Source organism: Asterias amurensis, chromosome 2 (genome assembly GCF_032118995.1).
Source record: "Asterias amurensis chromosome 2, ASM3211899v1".
In the NCBI taxonomy this organism is placed as follows: Eukaryota; Metazoa; Echinodermata; class Asteroidea; order Forcipulatida; family Asteriidae; genus Asterias; species Asterias amurensis.
The window spans coordinates 7,077,174-7,097,596 of NC_092649.1; the positions used below are offsets into that span (position 1 = coordinate 7,077,174).

At 37.8% G+C, this 20,423-nt stretch overlaps 1 protein-coding gene across 2 annotated transcripts in view; it reads left to right on the forward strand.

Annotated features, from left to right (window-relative positions):
• The window catches only part of LOC139950674 (uncharacterized), a 69,237-nt gene that overhangs the window by 1,086 nt on the left and 47,728 nt on the right, over positions 1–20,423 (forward strand). Inside the window, exons 1-18 of one of the 2 annotated variants that reach the window (XM_071949475.1) lie at positions 747–798; positions 1,383–1,497; positions 2,197–2,370; positions 3,757–3,863; positions 4,803–4,940; positions 5,329–5,483; positions 5,992–6,022; positions 6,949–7,021; positions 8,001–8,070; positions 8,897–9,222; positions 9,582–9,653; positions 10,227–10,260; positions 10,686–10,748; positions 11,254–11,366; positions 13,101–13,167; positions 14,245–14,264; positions 16,270–16,309; positions 16,599–16,975. In XM_071949475.1, coding sequence (XP_071805576.1) covers positions 758–798; positions 1,383–1,497; positions 2,197–2,370; positions 3,757–3,863; positions 4,803–4,940; positions 5,329–5,483; positions 5,992–6,022; positions 6,949–7,021; positions 8,001–8,070; positions 8,897–9,222; positions 9,582–9,653; positions 10,227–10,260; positions 10,686–10,748; positions 11,254–11,366; positions 13,101–13,167; positions 14,245–14,264; positions 16,270–16,309; positions 16,599–16,975 — 2,016 coding nt within the window. In that variant the 5' untranslated portion in view covers positions 747–757. Of the gene's footprint in view, positions 1–746; positions 799–1,382; positions 1,498–2,196; positions 2,371–3,756; positions 3,864–4,802; positions 4,941–5,328; positions 5,484–5,991; positions 6,023–6,948; positions 7,022–8,000; positions 8,071–8,896; positions 9,223–9,581; positions 9,654–10,226; positions 10,261–10,685; positions 10,749–11,253; positions 11,367–13,100; positions 13,168–14,244; positions 14,265–16,269; positions 16,310–16,598; positions 16,976–20,423 lie in introns of those variants that run through there. The other variant, XM_071949466.1, reaches the window with a different exon arrangement.

A 20,423-nucleotide genomic window follows, 5' to 3' on the forward strand; every position in this document is an offset into this window, starting at 1 on the left:
TACTTTCACAAGTCCTGAATTCATAGAAAAAGAAGGCCTAAGCTAAGAGGACACCCCATCTGGTGAGCATGTTTCACCGATCAGCATGCAAAGGGGCAGCTACCAGGGCTCTGCTGTCATGCTATTGCTAGCATCCCCTGGCCCACCAGTCAACCGGCACCTGTTACAATAGATAACCATTTGTTGCTCTTTGTCGCATCCAATTTGACCATCAGGAGGATTTAGGATACTGATTAACATACTAATATACTTTTTTGTGATGTTATGTTAGCCATTATACACTTTCGGTAAACAGTATTGTCCAAGTCCCACACTTTGTGTATCACAACTTATACATAAAAAACAAACCTGTAAAAATTTAGGCTCAATCGGTCATCGGAGTCGGGAGAAAATATCGGGAAAACCCACTCTTGTTTCCGCGCGGTTCGCCGTGCCATGACACGTGTTTCAAATAAATCCGTAATTCTCGTTAACGAGAATTGATATTGTTTTAATGTTTTCCCCAAAAGTAAAGCATTTCATGGAACAATATTTCAAGAGAAGTCTTGCAGTGGAGACCAGACAACTTGTCTGTCGGACAACTCGTCTGTTCGGACAACTCGACGGTTCGGACAACTCAACAGATGATTTATTCAACCGTCAGACAACTCGACTTGGGGTCAAGACAAGTCGACGGATGGCCGTGACGGGGCTCAGCGCGGGGCGGGGGGGTAAATAGCGGCCTGGGGGTGGGGATGTACTGACTAGCGACTTGGCAATGATGCAAGGGCGTTCCCCGGGGGGAGGGGGTATATTATGGTGGGTGGGTTTATATTCGCCAAACGGATAATTGATTTTTTTTATTGCTATTTTTTACTATGACCCCACGGCATTTCGAGTTGTTATTGTTGTTGCAATAAAGTAAATAAAAGTAACAGATGTTTCTGCAAGTATGGCTTCACTGGAACATCACACTTATTGTGATAAATAATAATTGGTAAACAGTAATGATCAATATTATAGAATTGCAGGAATGATACAGGAAAGTTTGTGTAAACATGACAGTAACGGAGGTCGGCCGCTCAACCACTGACTTGTCTTGGCCACCCGTCGAGTTGTCTCAAAGTGGAGTTGTCCGAACCGTCGAGTTGTCCGAACCATCGAGTTGTCTGAACCGTCGAGTTGTCAGAACGGACGAGTTGTCCGACGGACGAGTTGTCTGACATTCGTTTCACCATTACCTTCTGTAAACCCTGTAAATTATTTGTTAATCTGTGAACTTTTTTTTTTTTTTTCTGTACCGAAAGTGTATAATGGCTTTAAGCAAATTTTTTAAGTAAGAACGGTTATTGCTTGACTTGATACTTGTGTTGTAATGAATTGATTTTATGTTTTATCTGCAGGACTGCGCTTCATTTGGCTTGTGCTCAAGGCCACAAGGAGCTTGCAGTTTTCTTGATTTCCAGTAAAGCAAAGCTGAACCTGTGTGACAATGATCAACGGTCACCTCTTATGAAGGTAATTTATAAGAAAAAAAACCACCTATAATATTAACAAATTTGTGTTTAAATTCATCCAAGAACTACACTCAAAGAGCTTTTCAATTTCTGCGAACAAAAAACTATTGGCTACTTGGTGGGATTCAAGCCCATAAGCAGATGTCTTAACTGCTAGACCTACAACTAAAGCATCAGTCTTGTATGTACAACAATGTTGATGATTTCACTAAGAACTAAGATCGATCTTATCTATGCGTCCATCTAAATTGAAAATCAAAGTGTGATTTCACAATACAAGTCGCTATGGCAATATTAATAACTCCTATTAAGATGAATCATAGTGGTTTATGAAATTGAGCCCTGGTTATTAAATAATAGGCCTATGTGATTAGTTTATTTAGGATACTCATGGCTGTGCTTCTGTAAATTAGAATTAATTTCATTGGAAGGGGTTTTCTGCTATAAAATGCCTTTTCTGTAGCATCAGTTTATTTCCAATTTGTTATTACTAGGTACATTACTCTAGTTATTGTTTTGGTGCCCTTTAAAACCTTCCAGCAGAATTTTGTTTTACCCTCATGCAGGTGCCTTTTACAAAGGATTAGTAAAACACACCTCCATGAGGAAAGAAAACTGCCTTTAAACTGCCTTACCCTTATAAGAATGAAGCATCTGGTCTGTTAGTGCAATTTGCATTATTTTATTATTATTTCTGAAGGGTGCCCAAGGCAACCATATCCGATGTGTGGAGACACTTCTCAAAAACAATGCTGACCCTAACCTAGTGGATAAGGATGGAAACACAGCCCTTCATCTTGGTGCCCATGGGGGCTTTGTAGATGTGGTTCTCCTTCTGTTGAAAGGTGGAGCCATGGTCAATGCTCCAAATAAAGTGAGTATATTAACAATACCAGCTCGGTACAAGTAGGATTTGAATATTTAAAGGCAGTGGACACTATTGGTAATTGTCAAAGGCTAGCCTTCACAGTTGGTGTATCTCAACATATATGCATATATGCATAAAATAACAAATGTGTGAAAATTTGAGCTCAATCGGTCATCGAAGTTGCGAGATAATAATGAAAGAAAAAATAATCCTTGTCACACGAAGTTGTGTGCGTTTAGATGGTTGATTTCGAGACCTCAAGTTCTAAACTTGAGGTCACAAAATCAAATTCGTGGAAAATGACTTCTTTCTCTAAAACTATGGCACTTCAGAGGGAGCCGTTTCTCACAATGTTTTATACCATCAACCTCTCCCCATTACTCGTCACCAAGAAAGGTTTTATGCCAATAATTGTTTTGAGTAATTACCAATAGTGTCCAATGCCTTTAAATGATGAGAGTTATGGGATAGGGTCTAGTAAGTGAGGTTTGCCCTTGTGAAAAAAACCTCTCCAATATATGCTACAATTCATAGACCATGTAGTCTGCGATACCATGACCAACACCAGAACCAAGCTCTAGTGTTTCTGATCAGCATGGTGTGGGTTTGAGTTCTGGTCTTGACACTTGTGTCCCTAAGCAAGAAACTGAACCATTGTTGCCGAGTCCCCATGATGGGAAGTGAAGCTGTATGTCTCGTGTGTTGTGAAAGCATAAAAAGAACCCAGTGCACTGATCGCAAAAGAGAAGGGGTTCGCCCAGGTGTGCCTGGTTTTATTGGCTTCACATTGCGCCAGCATCACCTTGTAAACCAGTACATAGTGTTATGTTAAGGTAGGTCTCATACTTAAGAGTGTAGCACTGCATACATGTACCTTGCACGAAACAATATTGAGCTCTCTAAAACGTCCATCGGGTGTGACAAAGGCTTTAATATGAACTACTTATTATTGTAACCACATGTTTACAAAAGGGCCACAGAGACATCCTGAAGGCACAATATGGACTCGGCTCAATGGGAAGGAATAGACCGATCCACTAAGCTCCGCCCCAGTGCGTATTGACCAATCACAATGCAATGAAGGTTCGACAAATAAGGTCCGACATGCGTGCGCGTATCTTGGCGCGTGCGGCAGAGTTGTGCAGAAAGGCATTTGAGAGCCCCACGTGTTCTTGCCTACACGTGCGTCGTGGGCGGAGCCTACTGGATCGGTCTTTTGTAGAAGCATTCGCTTTATGGAGATTTAAATAACATCCACACTCTCTCGCTTTGGGACTTCATGGTAAATGCACTATATATATATAAGAACCCTCTAGTCATTCTTAATATTATGTAAACTCTTAAAGGAAAGATCGTTAGTCAACCAACTTGTTGTATATTTAAATGTTCTAGAATGGCAGCACGTCCCTTCATCTGTGCACAGATGCCAAGCAAGATGTAATGGTTGAGGTTCTATTGGACAACGATGCTGACGTCAATGCAACTGATAACACTAACAGGTAAATCTTACTTTAAGGGTTCATTCATTCCCAAACCCTTGTTTTCAACTAAACACCACGCATTTCAAACAACTTGTAAAGCTTCTTCCAAAAAAGTGGTTTCATTTTTGAGGAAACAGCTGATAATACATATTTTTTTGAAGCACTTTTGGTTGTAAGATGGGACTGTTCCCTGAATTCTAGATCAGATTTTTTTGAACCACTACATCCCCGGGTGTGCCCTGTGTCAAGATGTCGGCCCAATGGTGTTCTTATTTGCTCTGCCATGACACAACACTATTCTTATTCCTAAATGCCTTGTTGGTTATATATAGCGCGTAATAAAGTAATAAACTCTATTAAAGTTATACGTTTTCCGATGTGCTTGAGATCTGTATGTCTGTGTGTTGGATTGTTGTGACCGAGATGACAGTTTTCGGATCCGTTTTTGTGCGCAGTCTTTGTGCAAGATGTTTCCCGTTTCCCTTTCACATAGCGCGACCAGCTCACCGACAGCACCCGCATCGGCCGTAACGAGAAACGTCTTGCACCAAGACTAGTGTGTAGTATCCGAAAACAATCGGTGATAAACAGAGCTCCAGCTGGTCATTATCAGCCATTTAAACACCCCCTTGTGACGCGCTCTCCACCAATAGGAATAGTGAAACTGTCTGAGATATTTATGAACATGAAATAACAGAAGAGATGGTTTCATTTAGTGTTAGTTTTAACCATTTACAGTAAGTAATACTTAAACCATCAACATAGATGTGGAACGGGTCTTTAGAAAGCAAAGCCTGTTAAGTAGAGGCCCCCTGTTACATTTATAACAAAGATTACAAAAATACAGATGCGACTTGGTTGGGATTCGAACCCACCACCTTGTCATACATCAGTGTACAAAAAGGTCTGTGTTTTTCAGAGGCACTAACTTAATTTTCCTTCTCTTCTCATGCTTAGGACTGCCCTGATGCTAGCGTCTCAATCAGACCAGATTGGACTGGTCAAGTTACTGTTGGATCGTAAAGCAGACACTGAAATCAAGGACAGTAAAGGATGGACGGCCAACGATCACGCAATCATGGGAGGATTCCATGGGTAATGTTTATTTACTTACTTGGTATACTACATACATTTTAGGTTTTGCTATAGAAATGGCAGGGCTTTGTGCTTGTGTTTTTGTGTGACTGCTGCGATCAAAAGCTGGATCAAGCACTGGTGTAAACGCGACACCAGACCTTGATCTGTGGTCGTGATAAAAGTGCTGGATCTCAATCCACTTTTCTGGATGGAGTGTAAATGCAGTGTATGTCGTGGTCCAGCAGAACCTTCTGTTGGTCCATTGCATTGAGGGCATAGGCCTCCCGGACACTACCTTAATGCCTATAACTCACTCGTCTTTTGAGACTTTCCCTTAGTAAAGTAAGATGTTTCAAGACATATTTCAAAGGTTGCCTCCTAATAAGTGTCCATTTGTTCACGACAGATGCTCCCATCTCATAGATGAGTTCAACTCCAACAGACGCCCTAGAGGAGCCGTTGTGAGACCAGGCTCTAGTATGTTTGGCTCTACAGCTGGATCTGAAGGGATTGGACTTGGATTCAGTCTTGGAGGTGGTGGTGGTGCTGCTGATGAATATGGTATGTAAAGGGTCGATAAAGAAGATGATAGCTTTGTGCATGTCGTGATACATGGTTTGGAAATGATGGAAATTCTTTTGAAAGTTTGTTTCCACTGAAAATGTTTGTTTCTAAATGCCCTACTAAAGAACAGGCATGCAAATCTTCCTACCTTAATCAGAATTCCAATTTGTTTGCCCTTTGAAAAACCAGACATATTATGATTCAAAAGCCTGAATATCCATTTTAATTCACCTTACATGTGAACAAGTAGTCGATAAAATGTCTCTATTTTTTTCCAAGGAACAAAATCATGCCTGTGATGAAGGATGCAGTTTAGTTGGAGTGAATTATACGACATGACGCTATAGCATTTCTTAAGTATGCACCTTCTATGGTGTTTATCACAAACAAATGAGCAGATAGAACATGTACATGTATGTCAAATTGGGTGATCATTTTACATTTAAATACTGAAAAATCGGGTGAGACGCTTTTGACAAACATTTTTCTCTCTCTTTTATGACAGATGATGAAGAGGATGACATATCTGTTGGAAAGTAAGTTTATTTTTACAATTTATGTTTCATAATTAGTTTCAATCGGATTTCATAGAGCTGCTTAAGCATACAAAATAGCCAAGCCAAAACAATTGTGCTTACCAGAATATGGTTACCAGCTTTAAATGCAATGTCATATGTTCCTTCTGTGACTGGTATCCTGCTCAGTTTTGCTCAGCAGGGAATTGTTAAACCATATTTTCTGCTTTAAAACAGAGCTATGAAATCAGTCCAGGTGATTATAATAAATGAGAAGACTTTAAAACCTAAGACTAAGAGGCTTTTTTTCTGGTGCAGTCACCAGAGTGTGGGTTCGAATCCCTGTCGTGACACTTGTGTCCTTGGGCAAGATACTTTACTATAATATGCTTCTCTTCACCCAGGGGTAAATGGGTACCTGCGAGGGTAGAGGTTGATATTGTGTATGAAAAAGCCACAAGCGCCTTACAGGCAGCTCAGGGCTGTATACCCCCTAGGGAGCTGAGAAACATTAAAAAGGGATTGGCCCTATGACCAAGGCACTAATGTAAAGCGCATTGATACGGTTATTGTGAAAAGTGCTATATAAAAATTTGATTTTATTATTTTTTGGCAATCCAGCCATAGCCATATAGACATGGCAGAAGCCGCCAATGCCCTAGAGTGGTCACACACTCATGCAATTCTTGTACATGGAAGCAGTCCCAATACATGTAAAATCAGAACATTGGCATTGGCTCATTTCAGAATGCACAGCGCACTTGCATGGCACCTATCCTATCCAGCATTTTGGGAGCAAAGTTTTACACAAAGCATTTGACTCCCAAAATGTCAGAAACGGTAGACCTGCATTGTGTGGAGGTTCGTTGCAAGGGGGGTCAGTATCTAAGAACCAAGTTACGATTATTATAATAAGATTAATGCTGAATAATTATGATTATTTAAAGGGACTCATTTGGCGACGATTCATGGGGAGCTTCGGCATCTGAGGCAGATGAACCAATAAAACCAAAGCCCAAGGTTAGTCACAATGAAAAGCACTGAATAAATAGTATACAAATATTGACTGCATCGAGTGCTATGGTTAAAACTATGGCTCCCGAGGTGATCCCCGGAGCGTTCTATTTTCCCGAGGCGAAACTCCGGGGATCACCGAGGGAGTCATAGTTTTAACCAAAGCATGAGTAAAAGCAGTCAATATTTGTTATATAACACCCCAAATATTTCTAAACATTGTACTATTAAGTTACATACCTGAATGCTACTATCCACGGACGACGCGAATGCAACTTTTACTGTGCTGAATGTACATGTAGTGTCATGTAGTCCGAAACAATTACAGACTATTAATTTATCATCCGTGTACACGTAACGGACGTCTTGGTACTGCACGCCGTGTGATAGTTTTCGGACTATCACAAGGCAAACGATGCACTATCACACCACAAAAAATGCACTATCACACGGCCGCCGTTTCTAATAAAACTAAGACATATCATGTGACGCGCTCTAAACCAATGAAAAGGCAGAATATCTGTAAGGGGTATATTAATGTATCATAATCACTGAGTTGGGTGCCACTGCCAGATGATGCAAGGACTGGTATGAAGAGAGTCCTGTGTTTGTAAGTGTAACATAGTTCTACTGAAGCGACACTTCACACAAACTGGCCTCAATGATTACAAAAAGCCTGTAGGGAATGTATATGTAAAGATATGGTTTTTTTTGCTTGCCTTCCACAATGGCGCACAAAATCTCATAGGGTCCTCTCAGAAATATCATTTTATGTTAAAAGAAAAGGAAACTTTGTTTGGAAAATTACGCACAAACTTTATGCCAGCTGAACTTACAAATGTAGCCAAAATCCTGTGCGAATGTAGGATAAATAAAATGATGTAATGAGCTCATCTGCACACTGGTTGCTCAGCATGCGGGCAATTGCCCAGGTTCAATTCAAGTCATGGGTTACATTATTGATGCTGTCGACTTTTGTTTTCAGGTGTCTAAGGCAGTGAAACTGAGCAAGTTTGTGGTGGAATCCGACAATGAATCTATTCTAAGCTTTGATGGTAAGATTTGTTTACGGTTACAGATTTATAAACCAACCAAGGTAGAGTCACAACATAGTAAGCTTGTTACACATTACACAAAGTTTCCAGGAAATTATTGATTTGCATTAAGATTATTAGCCTTACGACGAGTTTGTCAGTATTACCAGAGTGATTTGCATAGTGACAGCTATCTAATTTGCTTAGCAATTATGCTTGATTCGCAGTTAAGATCAATCTTACTCTTTGTGAAATCAGCCCCCCTAGTAAATGCATCGTTATGTGAAGTGTGTGCACGGTCAGAACTACAATAAGTGGTATTACATGATATTTCTACTGCCACCGTGCATAGTATTTAATTTATTATTTTATTTTATTTATTTGTTTCATTTTAAATCTTTAGACATATACACAGTGATTACAAGTTGGACAGTGGCTGTCAAGGTTATACAAAAGTATAACAACTGTCATCTTGAGATGTGTACAACCAGACCCCTGCCTACGATACAAATTTCATTAAAGGAGATTGCACGCATACGCTATTAAAATCACACAACAGTATACCTTAAAACAAAATCATTGATAGTGAACTGTACTGCCAGCATTCATAGGAGGATCTATGGATGAAATGAATGATGGAAAAAGTTGTGCAAATTGTTTTGTTTATTTGGAGGGAGGAATTAAGATTCTTCTTTGGTTCCTTTTGAGATTACACATTTGACTTTTAATTATTTTATTTTATCTTGACAATGATAATGTGATAAAAATGTTTCAAAAATAGCATTCTTTATTCAAAATACAAATAATACTCAAAACATTCAACATGGTTACCTTGCATTTTCCTCAGCATCCCAAAGATCAACAGCCTCCAAGTCCCGCATTCCTCGAGCAGTCTCCAAGGACAGCCTTGCCAGTGCAAGCAGCGCCCGCTCTTCAGCTCGGACCAACCAAGACAGCAGCAAGATCCCACGCAAGTCTAAACTGGGTGATCCCACTCCTGACACCAAATTGACTCCAGCTAAACAGGCTAAGGTCAGAGGTCACTCTGTTAGTGAGACTGATCCATGGGATTCTCCCACCCCAACACCCAGAGATAGTGCCCCTCCTGTTAATAGCTATACACCCAGAGGGCCTCCACTCTCAGCAAGGAGCAGCGTCATTTCTGTTGGAGAGGTAAAATCACAATTCACTTTTTCAACTATTTCAAAGTTGAGAAAAGTTTTGTTTTCACCTCGGCTACTTTCCTGCATTTGTGAACCTTCTTTTACCTGAAAAACATCCATGAAAATTACAGTTTGAAAAATGTAATTTGTTCAAAAGATGTGCACTTTTTTGTTTTAATTTGTACAAATGCTTACTCATACACGAGTACAATTTGAAAAGCTTTTAAAACAGTCTCCAGAAAGATTTAAAAATACTTTAAATTTTAAACAACTTTAAGCTGAAGTTTTTCTAATGGGTGATCTAGTAAATTTTTTGATAAAATTATGACGTCTATTGTACATCAAATATTTGTTTTGTTCATGTTGCAGAGTGGCAGTGAATGGGACGATGACGATGTGTTAGGTGCTCTTGAAGGAATTCCATCGCAGAAAATGCCAAATGTAAGTATTTTAAGGAGACTCAGCATTTAAATATGAAGGGGCCTTTGTAGAGAGCATTCCTTTGGGTACCATCGGTAAGATCTTCTTGGAAGAAGTGTCAGCTCTGAAAAGAACCGGTTGGTTTGTTATCAGAGAGAAAGACACGAACGACTTACACTTCATGTATTTTAGCTGTTGCTTAAAGGCAGGGTATACTTTTGGTAATTGTCAAAGACCAGTCTTCTCACTTGGTGTATCCAAACATATGCATAAAATAACAAGCCTGTGACAATTTGGGGCTCAATTGGTCATTGAAGGTGCAAAACAAATATTTATAGACAAAGCATCTTTTGTTGCATTGTATTGTGTACTTTCAAATGCCTGAGGAAGGGTCAGGTTTTCTGAAACTGCATTGCTTCATAGGGTGTCATTTCTAACAATTTGTTATAATACCGACAGCTCTCCAGTGCTTTTTACCAATTAAATCTTTACGGTCATTATATTTTGGAGCAATTAACAAGGTATACTACCTCAACAGCAAGTTGGACAAATATAATTTATTGTCATATTTTTTTCTCTATTTGTGTTGATCAGATATCAGAAGAGAAGAATGACCATCAGATCACAGGTAAGCAGAAATATATAGATTCCAACTTTGTTAGTCGGAAATACAATCTTACGAGGTTTTAGAATTTACCATATGAGTATTCGCAATTACACTGTCCATCTCACCCTTTACTACTGGTCTCCCAATTCTCTTATCAAATGTTCATTTCAACTGACCCAGCAGAACCTTGTCCCATAGGCAGTGCTCCATTTCATCTGCTATTTTTCTTGACACTGAGAGCTAATCAACAATAGTAATGTTGACTCGCTCCTGGAAGTGACTTTTATGCAAATAGATAAATCTAGGGGTCATGATTGAACTAGGCATGCTGTACAAATCACCGGGATTAGGTTGATACAGTATGTTATCACAATACTCCACACATACCTATGTTCTGTTAAAGTTGTTTGTATTCTTAATTTGATATATGTTTTTGTGTTCATCAGCCAAGCGTAATGATGAGGTAGAGAAACGCCCACTCAGCTCACAGGACAAGCAGCAAAGGAAAGGTAAACTATCAGGGCTGGAAAATGGGTTTTGAAGGGGCAAGAACACTTGCAAAGGACGCTTTGATTGTAGGGGGAACCAGGCCAAATCAGGGCACTGTTAACTACTGAACTCTGTTCTTAAGGTGCCCTGTAAAGCACAGTATTCTATGGGCCATATACGCAGAATTCCTCGGGAAGCAGAGCCATGAAATTTTGCCATGTAGTACAAAGCCGGTGTCCTGCAAGGCCTGAAATATTTAGCTTTTCCGGGCACTTTTGCTGGAAAAGCATGTTTTTTGTTCTGATTTAATAACAATTTCTTTTTTAGTTCTTTCACAAATCCCATAGATTTTGTGCACAGATTGCCGTAAAAAACCTCGGACATTAATTAAACTTGGCAAACACTACCATATAGAGATTTTGTGTTTTGAAGAGTGACATCATTATAATGTCATCATGTGTCACGTGACGTCACATCAAATGGGCACTTTCTGAAGTCATATATCAATTTCTTTTTAAATCTTAGATGTTCTGAATAAACTCGGGATGAGTGATGTGGAGGATGATGAAGAGGATTCCAGCCTTCATTTTACTGATTCAGAAGTCGAGAAAGACTCCACCGTCAAACGAGGTCTCCAGGTAGGTCTGCTTGCTCATTATCAATTTTACAACTTATATACGCCATATAAGCAATATAAGCCATTATACACTTTCGGTAAACAGTATTGTCCAAGTCCCACACTTTGTGTATCACAACTTATATTTAAAATAACAAACCTGTGAAAATTTAGGTTTAATTGGTCATCGGAGTCGGGAGAAAATAACGGGAAAACCCATATTTGTTTCCGCGCAGTTCGCCGTGTCATGACATGTGTTTAAAATAAATCCATGATTCTCGCTAACGAGAATTAAAAGTGTTTTAATGTTTTCTCAAAAAGTAAAGCATTTCAAGGAACAATATTTCAAGAGAAGTCTTTCGCCATTACCTTCTGTAAACCCTGTAAATTATTTGTAAATCTGTGAACTTTTGTTTTCTTTCTGTACCGAAAGTGTATAATGGCAGTGGACACTATCGGTGATTACTCAAAATAATTATCGGCATAAAACCTCACTTGGTAACGAGTATTGGGGAGAGGTTGATAGTATAAAACATTGTGAGAAATGGCTCCCTCTGAAGTGACGTAGTTTTCGAGAAAGAAGTAATTTTCCTCAAATTTGATTTTGAGACCTCAAGTTTAGAATTGGAGGTCTCGAAATCAAGCATCTGAAAGCACACAACTTCAGGTGACAAGGGTGTTTTATCTTTCATAGTTATCTCGCAACTCCGATGACCAATCAACCTCAAATTATCACAGGTTTGTTATTTAATGCATACGTTGAGATACAATAAGTGAGCAGACTGGATTTTGACAATTACCAATAGTGTCCATTGTCTTTAATTTAACTTAAATGCATTTATAAAGCGCTTTTTTATTTAATAACATTATAATTATTATTGATAAGCCCAGCTTATTCTGTTCCCGTTCCCGCCTTCATGCACCATTGAGCCAAGCCCACCTACCAGTTGATCCCTTCAGCATGTAGCAACAGAGTCACGCATTCCTCTGAAGATGATTAGAGCATACTGATCAAAACTATTTGTTTGCAATCCACTGGTTGTTCTCTGAACCACCACAACTTATCGAGAGATGTATGCTCAAGGTGTCTCAGCAAACCTCATTTGATTATCATAAAAATCTTTTTTTTTAATGAAATTAAATGAGTGAAAATAGAAATTTAAGATGCGTAAGAGATAATATAAAATATAACAAAAACAGATTTTAAACCAGTGCAAAACTAAAAACATACACTTGAAGGCATAATGTAAACAAATTTCACGGCAAAGTGGAAGGAAAACTGTGAGATGTGAGAGTGTTTAACAAGGAACTTGGATAATGTATGAAGGTTGGCCAAGTGTCATTTTATATCTAAAATTTATACTGTCAGAGATTTTCAACTTAAAGACCCATTATTACATCTTTTTGTGTTGCACTATTTCAAAAGGGGTACTGAATGTTGCTCTTTTAATAAAGAAAGTACCTATAGCATTATAATATAAGTAGGATGTGAAACCTTGCATGGTGGAAATACGATATAGAAAGGTTTGCGACTATCTCTATTGAGTTGGGGTGGCTCTGAAAAGAACCGTTGGTTTCAACTCGCTGTTTCAATCAGTATGCTTTGATCGTCTTCTGGAGAAATGCAATAAAAGCCTTATGTGCACTCACAATAAACTTGCTGCCACTAATCTTTGATTTTGTATTTCTCTTGTTAGTAGTGCTTTAAATTTATTTATTTTATTGGTTTATCTTTTCTTTTAAATTTTATTTCCAGAACCCAATCATCAAAGCTAATAGTAACCCTTTGTCCTCCAAAGAACCTAAAGGGAACGAAGAGGAAGGTATGTTTCTTATTTATTATGTAAGGAACTTAAGTAAGACCTCTGCTTCGGTTTGCTTTCATCCATGAAGTACATACAGATGACTTTATGTAAGAAGTGGTGATGGTCTTGCGTTTCAACCCTGCCACTGGTTGTCTTAAGGGCTGGTAAACCTTTTTAAACATTAGAAGATCAGAAGATTGGAATGTTTTAGTAGCCAATGATTAAAAGCATCACAGGAATTTGAAGTGTTGGTCTCACATCATAAAAAAAACTATAGATATCCTCAAATACAAAACAATAAATATAAAAACATATCATGAGAAAGACTCCTTTAGGCTCAGAATGTAAGGCCATTATTACTTCTCGCATTTACACCACATATCTTTTTGGTTTGTAAGTAGTTGTCAAAAGCTTCTTTTTTAAAATTGACTGTCTTCAAAAGTTATTATAAACAATTTAAAAAAAGGAGTTTTGAACCACAAAATGTGAGCGCAAAACTCATTTGAATGATATCAGTATAAGTGTAGAAGCCAATAGTCAAGCTTTATAGTTTTTTTCAATTTTATAGTTCCTACTTATTTTTCATTTACAAAAAGAAACTTCACCCCAAACCAACTGCGGTTTAATGAAAAGTACATTCTAGTTACTTTTGTGACAACAAAACGATATCATCTACATACCTTTCTGTCATCTTAAACATGTATATATGGCTTCTGACTGGTACCCACAAACAAAGATAATGAAAACAAAATAGGGAGACGGGTTCAACATAGGGCTAGATGGCTCAGTTGGTAGAACACTGGTCTGTTAAGCTAAAGGTTGGTGGTTCAAATTGTTTATAGTAAACTTTTCTTTGGCCGAACCCCAAACCATTTAAAAACACTTAGAAATGTATTTTCCATCAGTTGCTAATATTCAGTAAGGTTAGTGGCGCACAACTCGTTCAACAAATGTTTTTTTTTATAGATCGCTAAAATAGGAAAACACTGCTGGTGTCATCTTTGAAACACTGTTTTTATACTTCTAAAAGGTTTAAAATGTGTTTTGCTTTCCTTATTGATTGGCAACCTTCTTTTTTCCTCTGCATGCAAACAGACTCAGACTGGGACTCCGATGTAAGTTTTCACCATTTCCTTTCTTAAATATGTTGTATGTTATTGTTTGTTTTTTCTTAACCATTTCTCGCTTCATCTAACGTTTAATGTATTTTTGTTTAGTTTAGTGGGTAGGTGAGTGGAAAATAAAACAAATATATGCTGCTGGAAAAACATACATGTAGAAATATTTAAAACCAAAAATGTTTCGCTTTTTACTTCTTTAGAATTCCATTGATATGCATCCCTAAATGTTAGCCACTCTTTTCTAACTAAAATATAAGTAATGACAGTATTGCTGAACACTTATTTTGAGCTTGGCTTAAGTTTATATCGCTTTTAGCGCAACAAGTAGCGATATACAGAATAAATCTATAATAGATGTTAAATTTGCATCGGGGATAAAGAATACTATTATTTTTTTTTTTTTACCCATACACCGATGTGTGTTAGCACCGTATACTCTAGTACTTTCCCGAGTCCTGTGAAAAAATATCACAGGCATGTTACTCGGGTATGATTCATCCCACGACCCTTGCAATTCTAGAGCAGTGTCTTACCAACTAGACTACCGAGGTTGCCCGGTAGCTAGAGGCAGTTCGAATCCTATGTTTTGGCAGCGAGCTGAATAAATCTGTTTACCAGAAGAAGGTTACCAGCCAAAATACAGTATCCCTCCTACCTTCTGTGACTGGTTTCCTGGTTATTTGTGTTAAATAGCAGAACGTTGTTAAGGAGTTTTCAGGAATTGTTTGTATATTTATGTATTTTTAATATGAATGATGCTTAAAGTTGCATGGCCTTTTTGCCTAAAGAATCTTTTTTTATAGATTTTAACCCAAATTTGGGGGTGAAATACAACAAAATGGACCTTGCATTTTTTCAAATGAATTTTTAGAATTAAGTAAAATATGCAAAATGTTGCTAAAAGTGGTTGGAGTTTAAACTTCTTAAGAGCAAGATGTCTCAGTCTTTTTGTACTCTCTCATTAACCTTTTCTATTAATTTAAACCAAATGTTTGCAAGCCCTTTGTAATTAAAAAAAAGGGGGCATTTAAGGTAAAATTCTGTTTTGCGATAGATAGATTCCTTATGAAAGTGAAAACACAAAAAACAAGTCTCTAAAAGATCAAATGGTGTAAAACTGTAGCTTATTTGATACTCTTTCAGAACACAATTTCAATCATGATCTCATTGGACAAAAATAACAGGTGCGCAATTTTTAAAGAGGAATGTTGGCACCAGTCAAAACGTCAGATTCAATGCCATGTTGATTAAATATCATCAAAGTTCAGGAATGAACTGGAAAACAAACTTGTATAAAAACGTACAGCCCCATATATTTTACAAGTAAAAGCATTATTCTTAGTGGTTTATTTATTTCATCAACATTGATTAAAGGATTTGGGTACTTTTTCTAACACAAAACACAATGTCCACAGATTTACACTAAACTTACACAGTTTGAAGATAATGATAATATAAAGCTTCCCTTAAAATATTAGTCGCTGAGGTGCTGTAGTTTTTGAGAAATAAGTAAAACAATGTCATGAAAATACGTTTTTAAAAGCTAAAATAATTTTCATCTCATGAACAGTGAGACAAAAATTATTTTCATGACATTGTTTTACTCATTTCTCGAAAACTACAGCTGCAACAAGTATTTTTAGGGAAGCTTTATACTATCGTTATCTTCAAACTGTGTAAGTTTAGTGTAAATCTGTAGATTGTGTGTTTTTCGTTCTACAAAAAGTACATAGACCCTTTAAAAGACGTTTTTTTTTTATGTTGACACAACTTGGACTGGAATTGGGTATCAAATATGATGGCATTTTTCACTGTTTTAATGTGAGGTTAGAGACTTCAAATGGTTTTCTCACCTTTCATAATGACTCTATTAAAGGATTAGTACATTTCAAAACTGAAGACAACCTTGGAGACCCTCTTGAGACAGTATAATGTGATTGCTTTTTTTTAAAGTGTTGATTTAAAATGATTAATTTGGTGCTTACTTTGACAATTTCAGGATGACCTTCTTCCATCCAATACGTCGAACCACACTGGAGGTAAGATTAATATTCAATAAATAAAAACATAAAATGTATTTATCTTAATTTATTATTTTTTCCTTCCAATATTATATGTAAAACCAGTAACTTGTTTCTTTGAACTGTGAACTAAATGTTTTTATATTATCATGCCTGAGCAACTAATGTGACTAATGTCAAAGTAGCGAGTATCTGCTATGTCCAGATGCGAGTGCGGCTTTTCAACTACTCGTTGACAACTAAAAAATAAAAGCTACAAAGTCAAAGTTGAAAACATAAACCTACTGTATCTTTCATTTATATTTAGATGTTGCAGCTAAGAAGCCTGTTGACTTAAGGATCCAAACCAACTCAGATAGCCTAGCCTCCAAGACCAAACCGACCCCATCAGCGGTTATGTCTTCACCACGCTCCCCTGTTCCAGGCGTCTCACCCCGAATCGAGAGGAAATTACCATCACTGCCAAATCAGGAGAATAAAGAACAGGCAGGAGGGCTGTCTGGAAGGTCAGGGGAGAGCCCTAAGACTGATACAGGAACAAAGGAGGAGGATGAACCTGAGGTTGAGGAGGAGGAAGGAGGAGGAGATGGTAAGGAGGAGGAGGAAGATGATGATTGGGATTCTGAAGATGATGATGTTGAAGAGGAGAGTGAATGGGAGAAGGCAAGGAAGCTGCAGCGAAGGGTGAGTCTAATCTTTTGTTTAGTCGGTTTTTATCTTAGAGGCAAAGTATACCTTTTGTTTTTGGAACCATTTGATAGTTTTAATCCCTTCTGAATGTAGACTTCTTTTCAAAAGGTAGTCGCTTTTTGAGATATCGCCAAAAATCTGGAGCAAATATGTCCATGCAGGAAGAATAACCCATAGTTGGATTACACAATCTTAGAATCGATACTGCAGTGGGGCATACAAACTTGCTTGTTTGTACATGGACAGATTGCTTCAAAGTAAAATAGTCTATACTAATTTTTAGGATCTTATTACTGCAACTGATAAACTGCAGAATCTCAGGTTTCAATTTGTCAGGATTTTGTGCCAAAATGTTGCACTTAATTTTGTGTTCATATGAGAATGTTATATTGAGATTCAAATATTAACAATACAGTTTGTGATATATGTGTAGGCATGAACAGTCATTTAAAGGCAGTGGACACTATTGGTAATTACTCAAAATAATTATTAGCATAAAACCTTACTTGGTAACGAGTCATAGGGAGAGGTTGATGGTATAAAACTTTGGGAGAAACGGCTCCCTCTGAAGTGACATAGTTTTCGAGCAAGAAGTAATTTTTCACGAACTTGATTTCGAGACCTCAAATTTAGAATTTGAGGTCTCGAAATCAACCATCTAAACGCACACACCTTTGTGTAACAAGGGTGTTTGCTTCTTTCATTGTTAGCTCGCAACTTTGATGACCGATTGAGCGTAAATTTTCACAGGTTAGTTATTTTATGCATATGTTGAGAAGACTGGTCTTTGACAATTACCAATAGTGTCCAGTGTCTGTAACTTCAACTGTCTGTTACATATTGCCTATAGCTTTAGTATACCTTAGTGGTAGCCAGGTTAGTTTAGCTCTTGACCTCTGATTATTTGTCTATAGTGTCTAGTTAAAGAGGGACGAATTTGATTTTGAGACCTCAGATTTAGAACTTGAGGTCTCGAAATCAACCATAACGCACACAACTTCGTGTGACAAGGGTGTTTTTTCTTTCATTATTATCTCGCAAGTTCGATGATCGATTGAGCTCAAATTTTCACAGGTTTGTTATTTTATGCATATGTTGAGATACACCAACTGTGAAGGCTAGTCTTTGACAATTACCAATAGTGTCCACTGCCTTTAAAATATAACATCAAAAAGAATGGGTCTGTGCATTTCCAAGGGAAATGTTGTGCTTGTAAAAAAAGGTCAAATTCAAAGCAGTTTTGATTGAATATCATACAAGTTCTCTGTACAAAAATGTACAGACCATGTATGAAGTGTGACGTCATCAAACCTTTTTTTGGATTTGGACAAAAAATATTTCACTCTGGCATTTTACACTACGCTCTTGTGAGGTTAGAGAGTTGTCGTTTATTTCTTGGTTTCATTGAAAGGACTCTATCTATTTGAAAGTGAGTGGATCACAAAACTGAATTTAACCTTTACGCCCCTCAAAATGAATGATAAACTGCTTCCACCAAAGAGGCCTACACTGGAAACTGGAAAATATGCATGGGAATCAACAAATAATGCCGAAATGGAAAAAAGACGGACAAGTATACGATTTCACAAAGCACTAAGATTCGTCTTAACTTAGGATGGGTGGTTTGCCACAGTGATTTGTGTTGTGACCCTGCCCAGCCACTCTAATACTCCCCTGTACACAACGCTACACTTGCAGCATTTTATCGCGGCAACCCGCTAGTGTATCTCAAGTCTGATGTTTTACATAGGGAATAGAGGCAATCGCCTCTATACCCAGGCTGGCCATGACCTTGGTGTCCATTGTAACAGTATAATCTTAATACCACTCATGCCAGCATGAAGTCCAGGCTCCATGTTTTTTGTTTTACACATGTGACATTACAGGTTACATCTATAGTCTTTCTCCCAAACAAATCTACTGACTGCACATTGGCTTTTGTTAAATAGTTGCCACCTATCCGTTTTATTCTCATCTCTTCTCTGATGCATTTTTAAGGAGATTAATTTAATACTAATTATGGTTTTCTCAAGAGAGGGGGACGGACCCAATGATTGCTTCTTGTAATGCATTAGTAACACACCAATAGAACAGCTTTTAAGTGACTCGTACAATGGTTTGTAATCATTGTTGTATTGATATGAATTGAGGCTGATATGAATTGAGGCTGATGGACTTGTGTGTGGGGAGAGTTAATGAAGCGTGATTGGACAATAGCTTGAAGTCAATGGACTGCCAGTCCAGTACTCGACAAGCTTATTCCAATATCGACAAAAAACCAACATCATAAAGACTGTTTCTTGTAGAAAGTGTTCAGAGCACCATTTCACATGTAACACTAAGATTAATCTTTAGGTTTATAGTTGTCAGCATTGCCATTTATAGGCTAGTGATTTGTATACATTTAAATCTTTGGGAAATAGAGCTCAGAAATTCTACAGCAAACTTCTGTGTGCTGTGTTGTGTTGTGTTGTGCAATGCATACGTAGAAGAACCTAGTTACACTTACTGTTGAGTTTTAGTGGCTGCTGATAGCACCGGAGCACCTTATAAACCTTGCTACATGGGTGGGTCTCACAATTTTCAAAAGCTTCAAAAACAAAAAAGAACTAGACATTAAGTGTTTGTGAACAAACACGAAGCTGTTCCGTGATGTTTTGCTTGGATTATGTGCTTCATTGCCTAAGGAATATATAACTGGAAAAAAAAAGTTTCAAAAAAGTTGTGTAGCTCTTTGTATTAGGTCACACTTCCCGGTTGACCCGCAAGTAAAGGTCAAAATGGGCCCACAGCTACCAAAGACTAATCTGCAATGCCAAGGAGTCTATAACTGAAAAAGTTAAAGCAATCGGTTGTGAAGATCTTTTGTTGTGAAGTCCCACTTCCGGTTGACCCAGAAGTAGAGGTCAACATAGGGTCACAGTTTTCCAAAGTTAATATTTATTGCCTTAGAGTCTATAACTGAAGTTTGAACATTGGCTTTGTACTTCTTGAGATATGGGCCCACTTCCGGTCGACCCGGAAGTAAAGGTCAATATGGGGTCAAATGTGTTTCAAACTAATCTTGAATGTCCAAGGAGTCTATAACTGAAAAAAGTTTGAAAATCGGTTGTATATTTCTTGAGATATTGTCCCACTTCCGGTTGACCCGGAAGTAGAGGTCAACTTGAGGTCACGGTTTGTCAAAAGTTATGTTTCATGCCTAAGGAGTTTATAACTGAAAATTTTTTCATAATCTGTTGTATAGTTCTTGAGATATGGTCCCACTTCCGGTCGACCCGGAAGTAGGGGTCAACTTGAGGTCACGATTTTTCAAAATTAATCTCCAATCCCCAAAGAGTCTTTACCAACAAACAGTCTTAAATTCGGCTGTATACTTCTTGAGATATGGTGCTGCAAAGATTTTCTAATTTAATATGCAAATGAGGGTCATGTGGGTAAT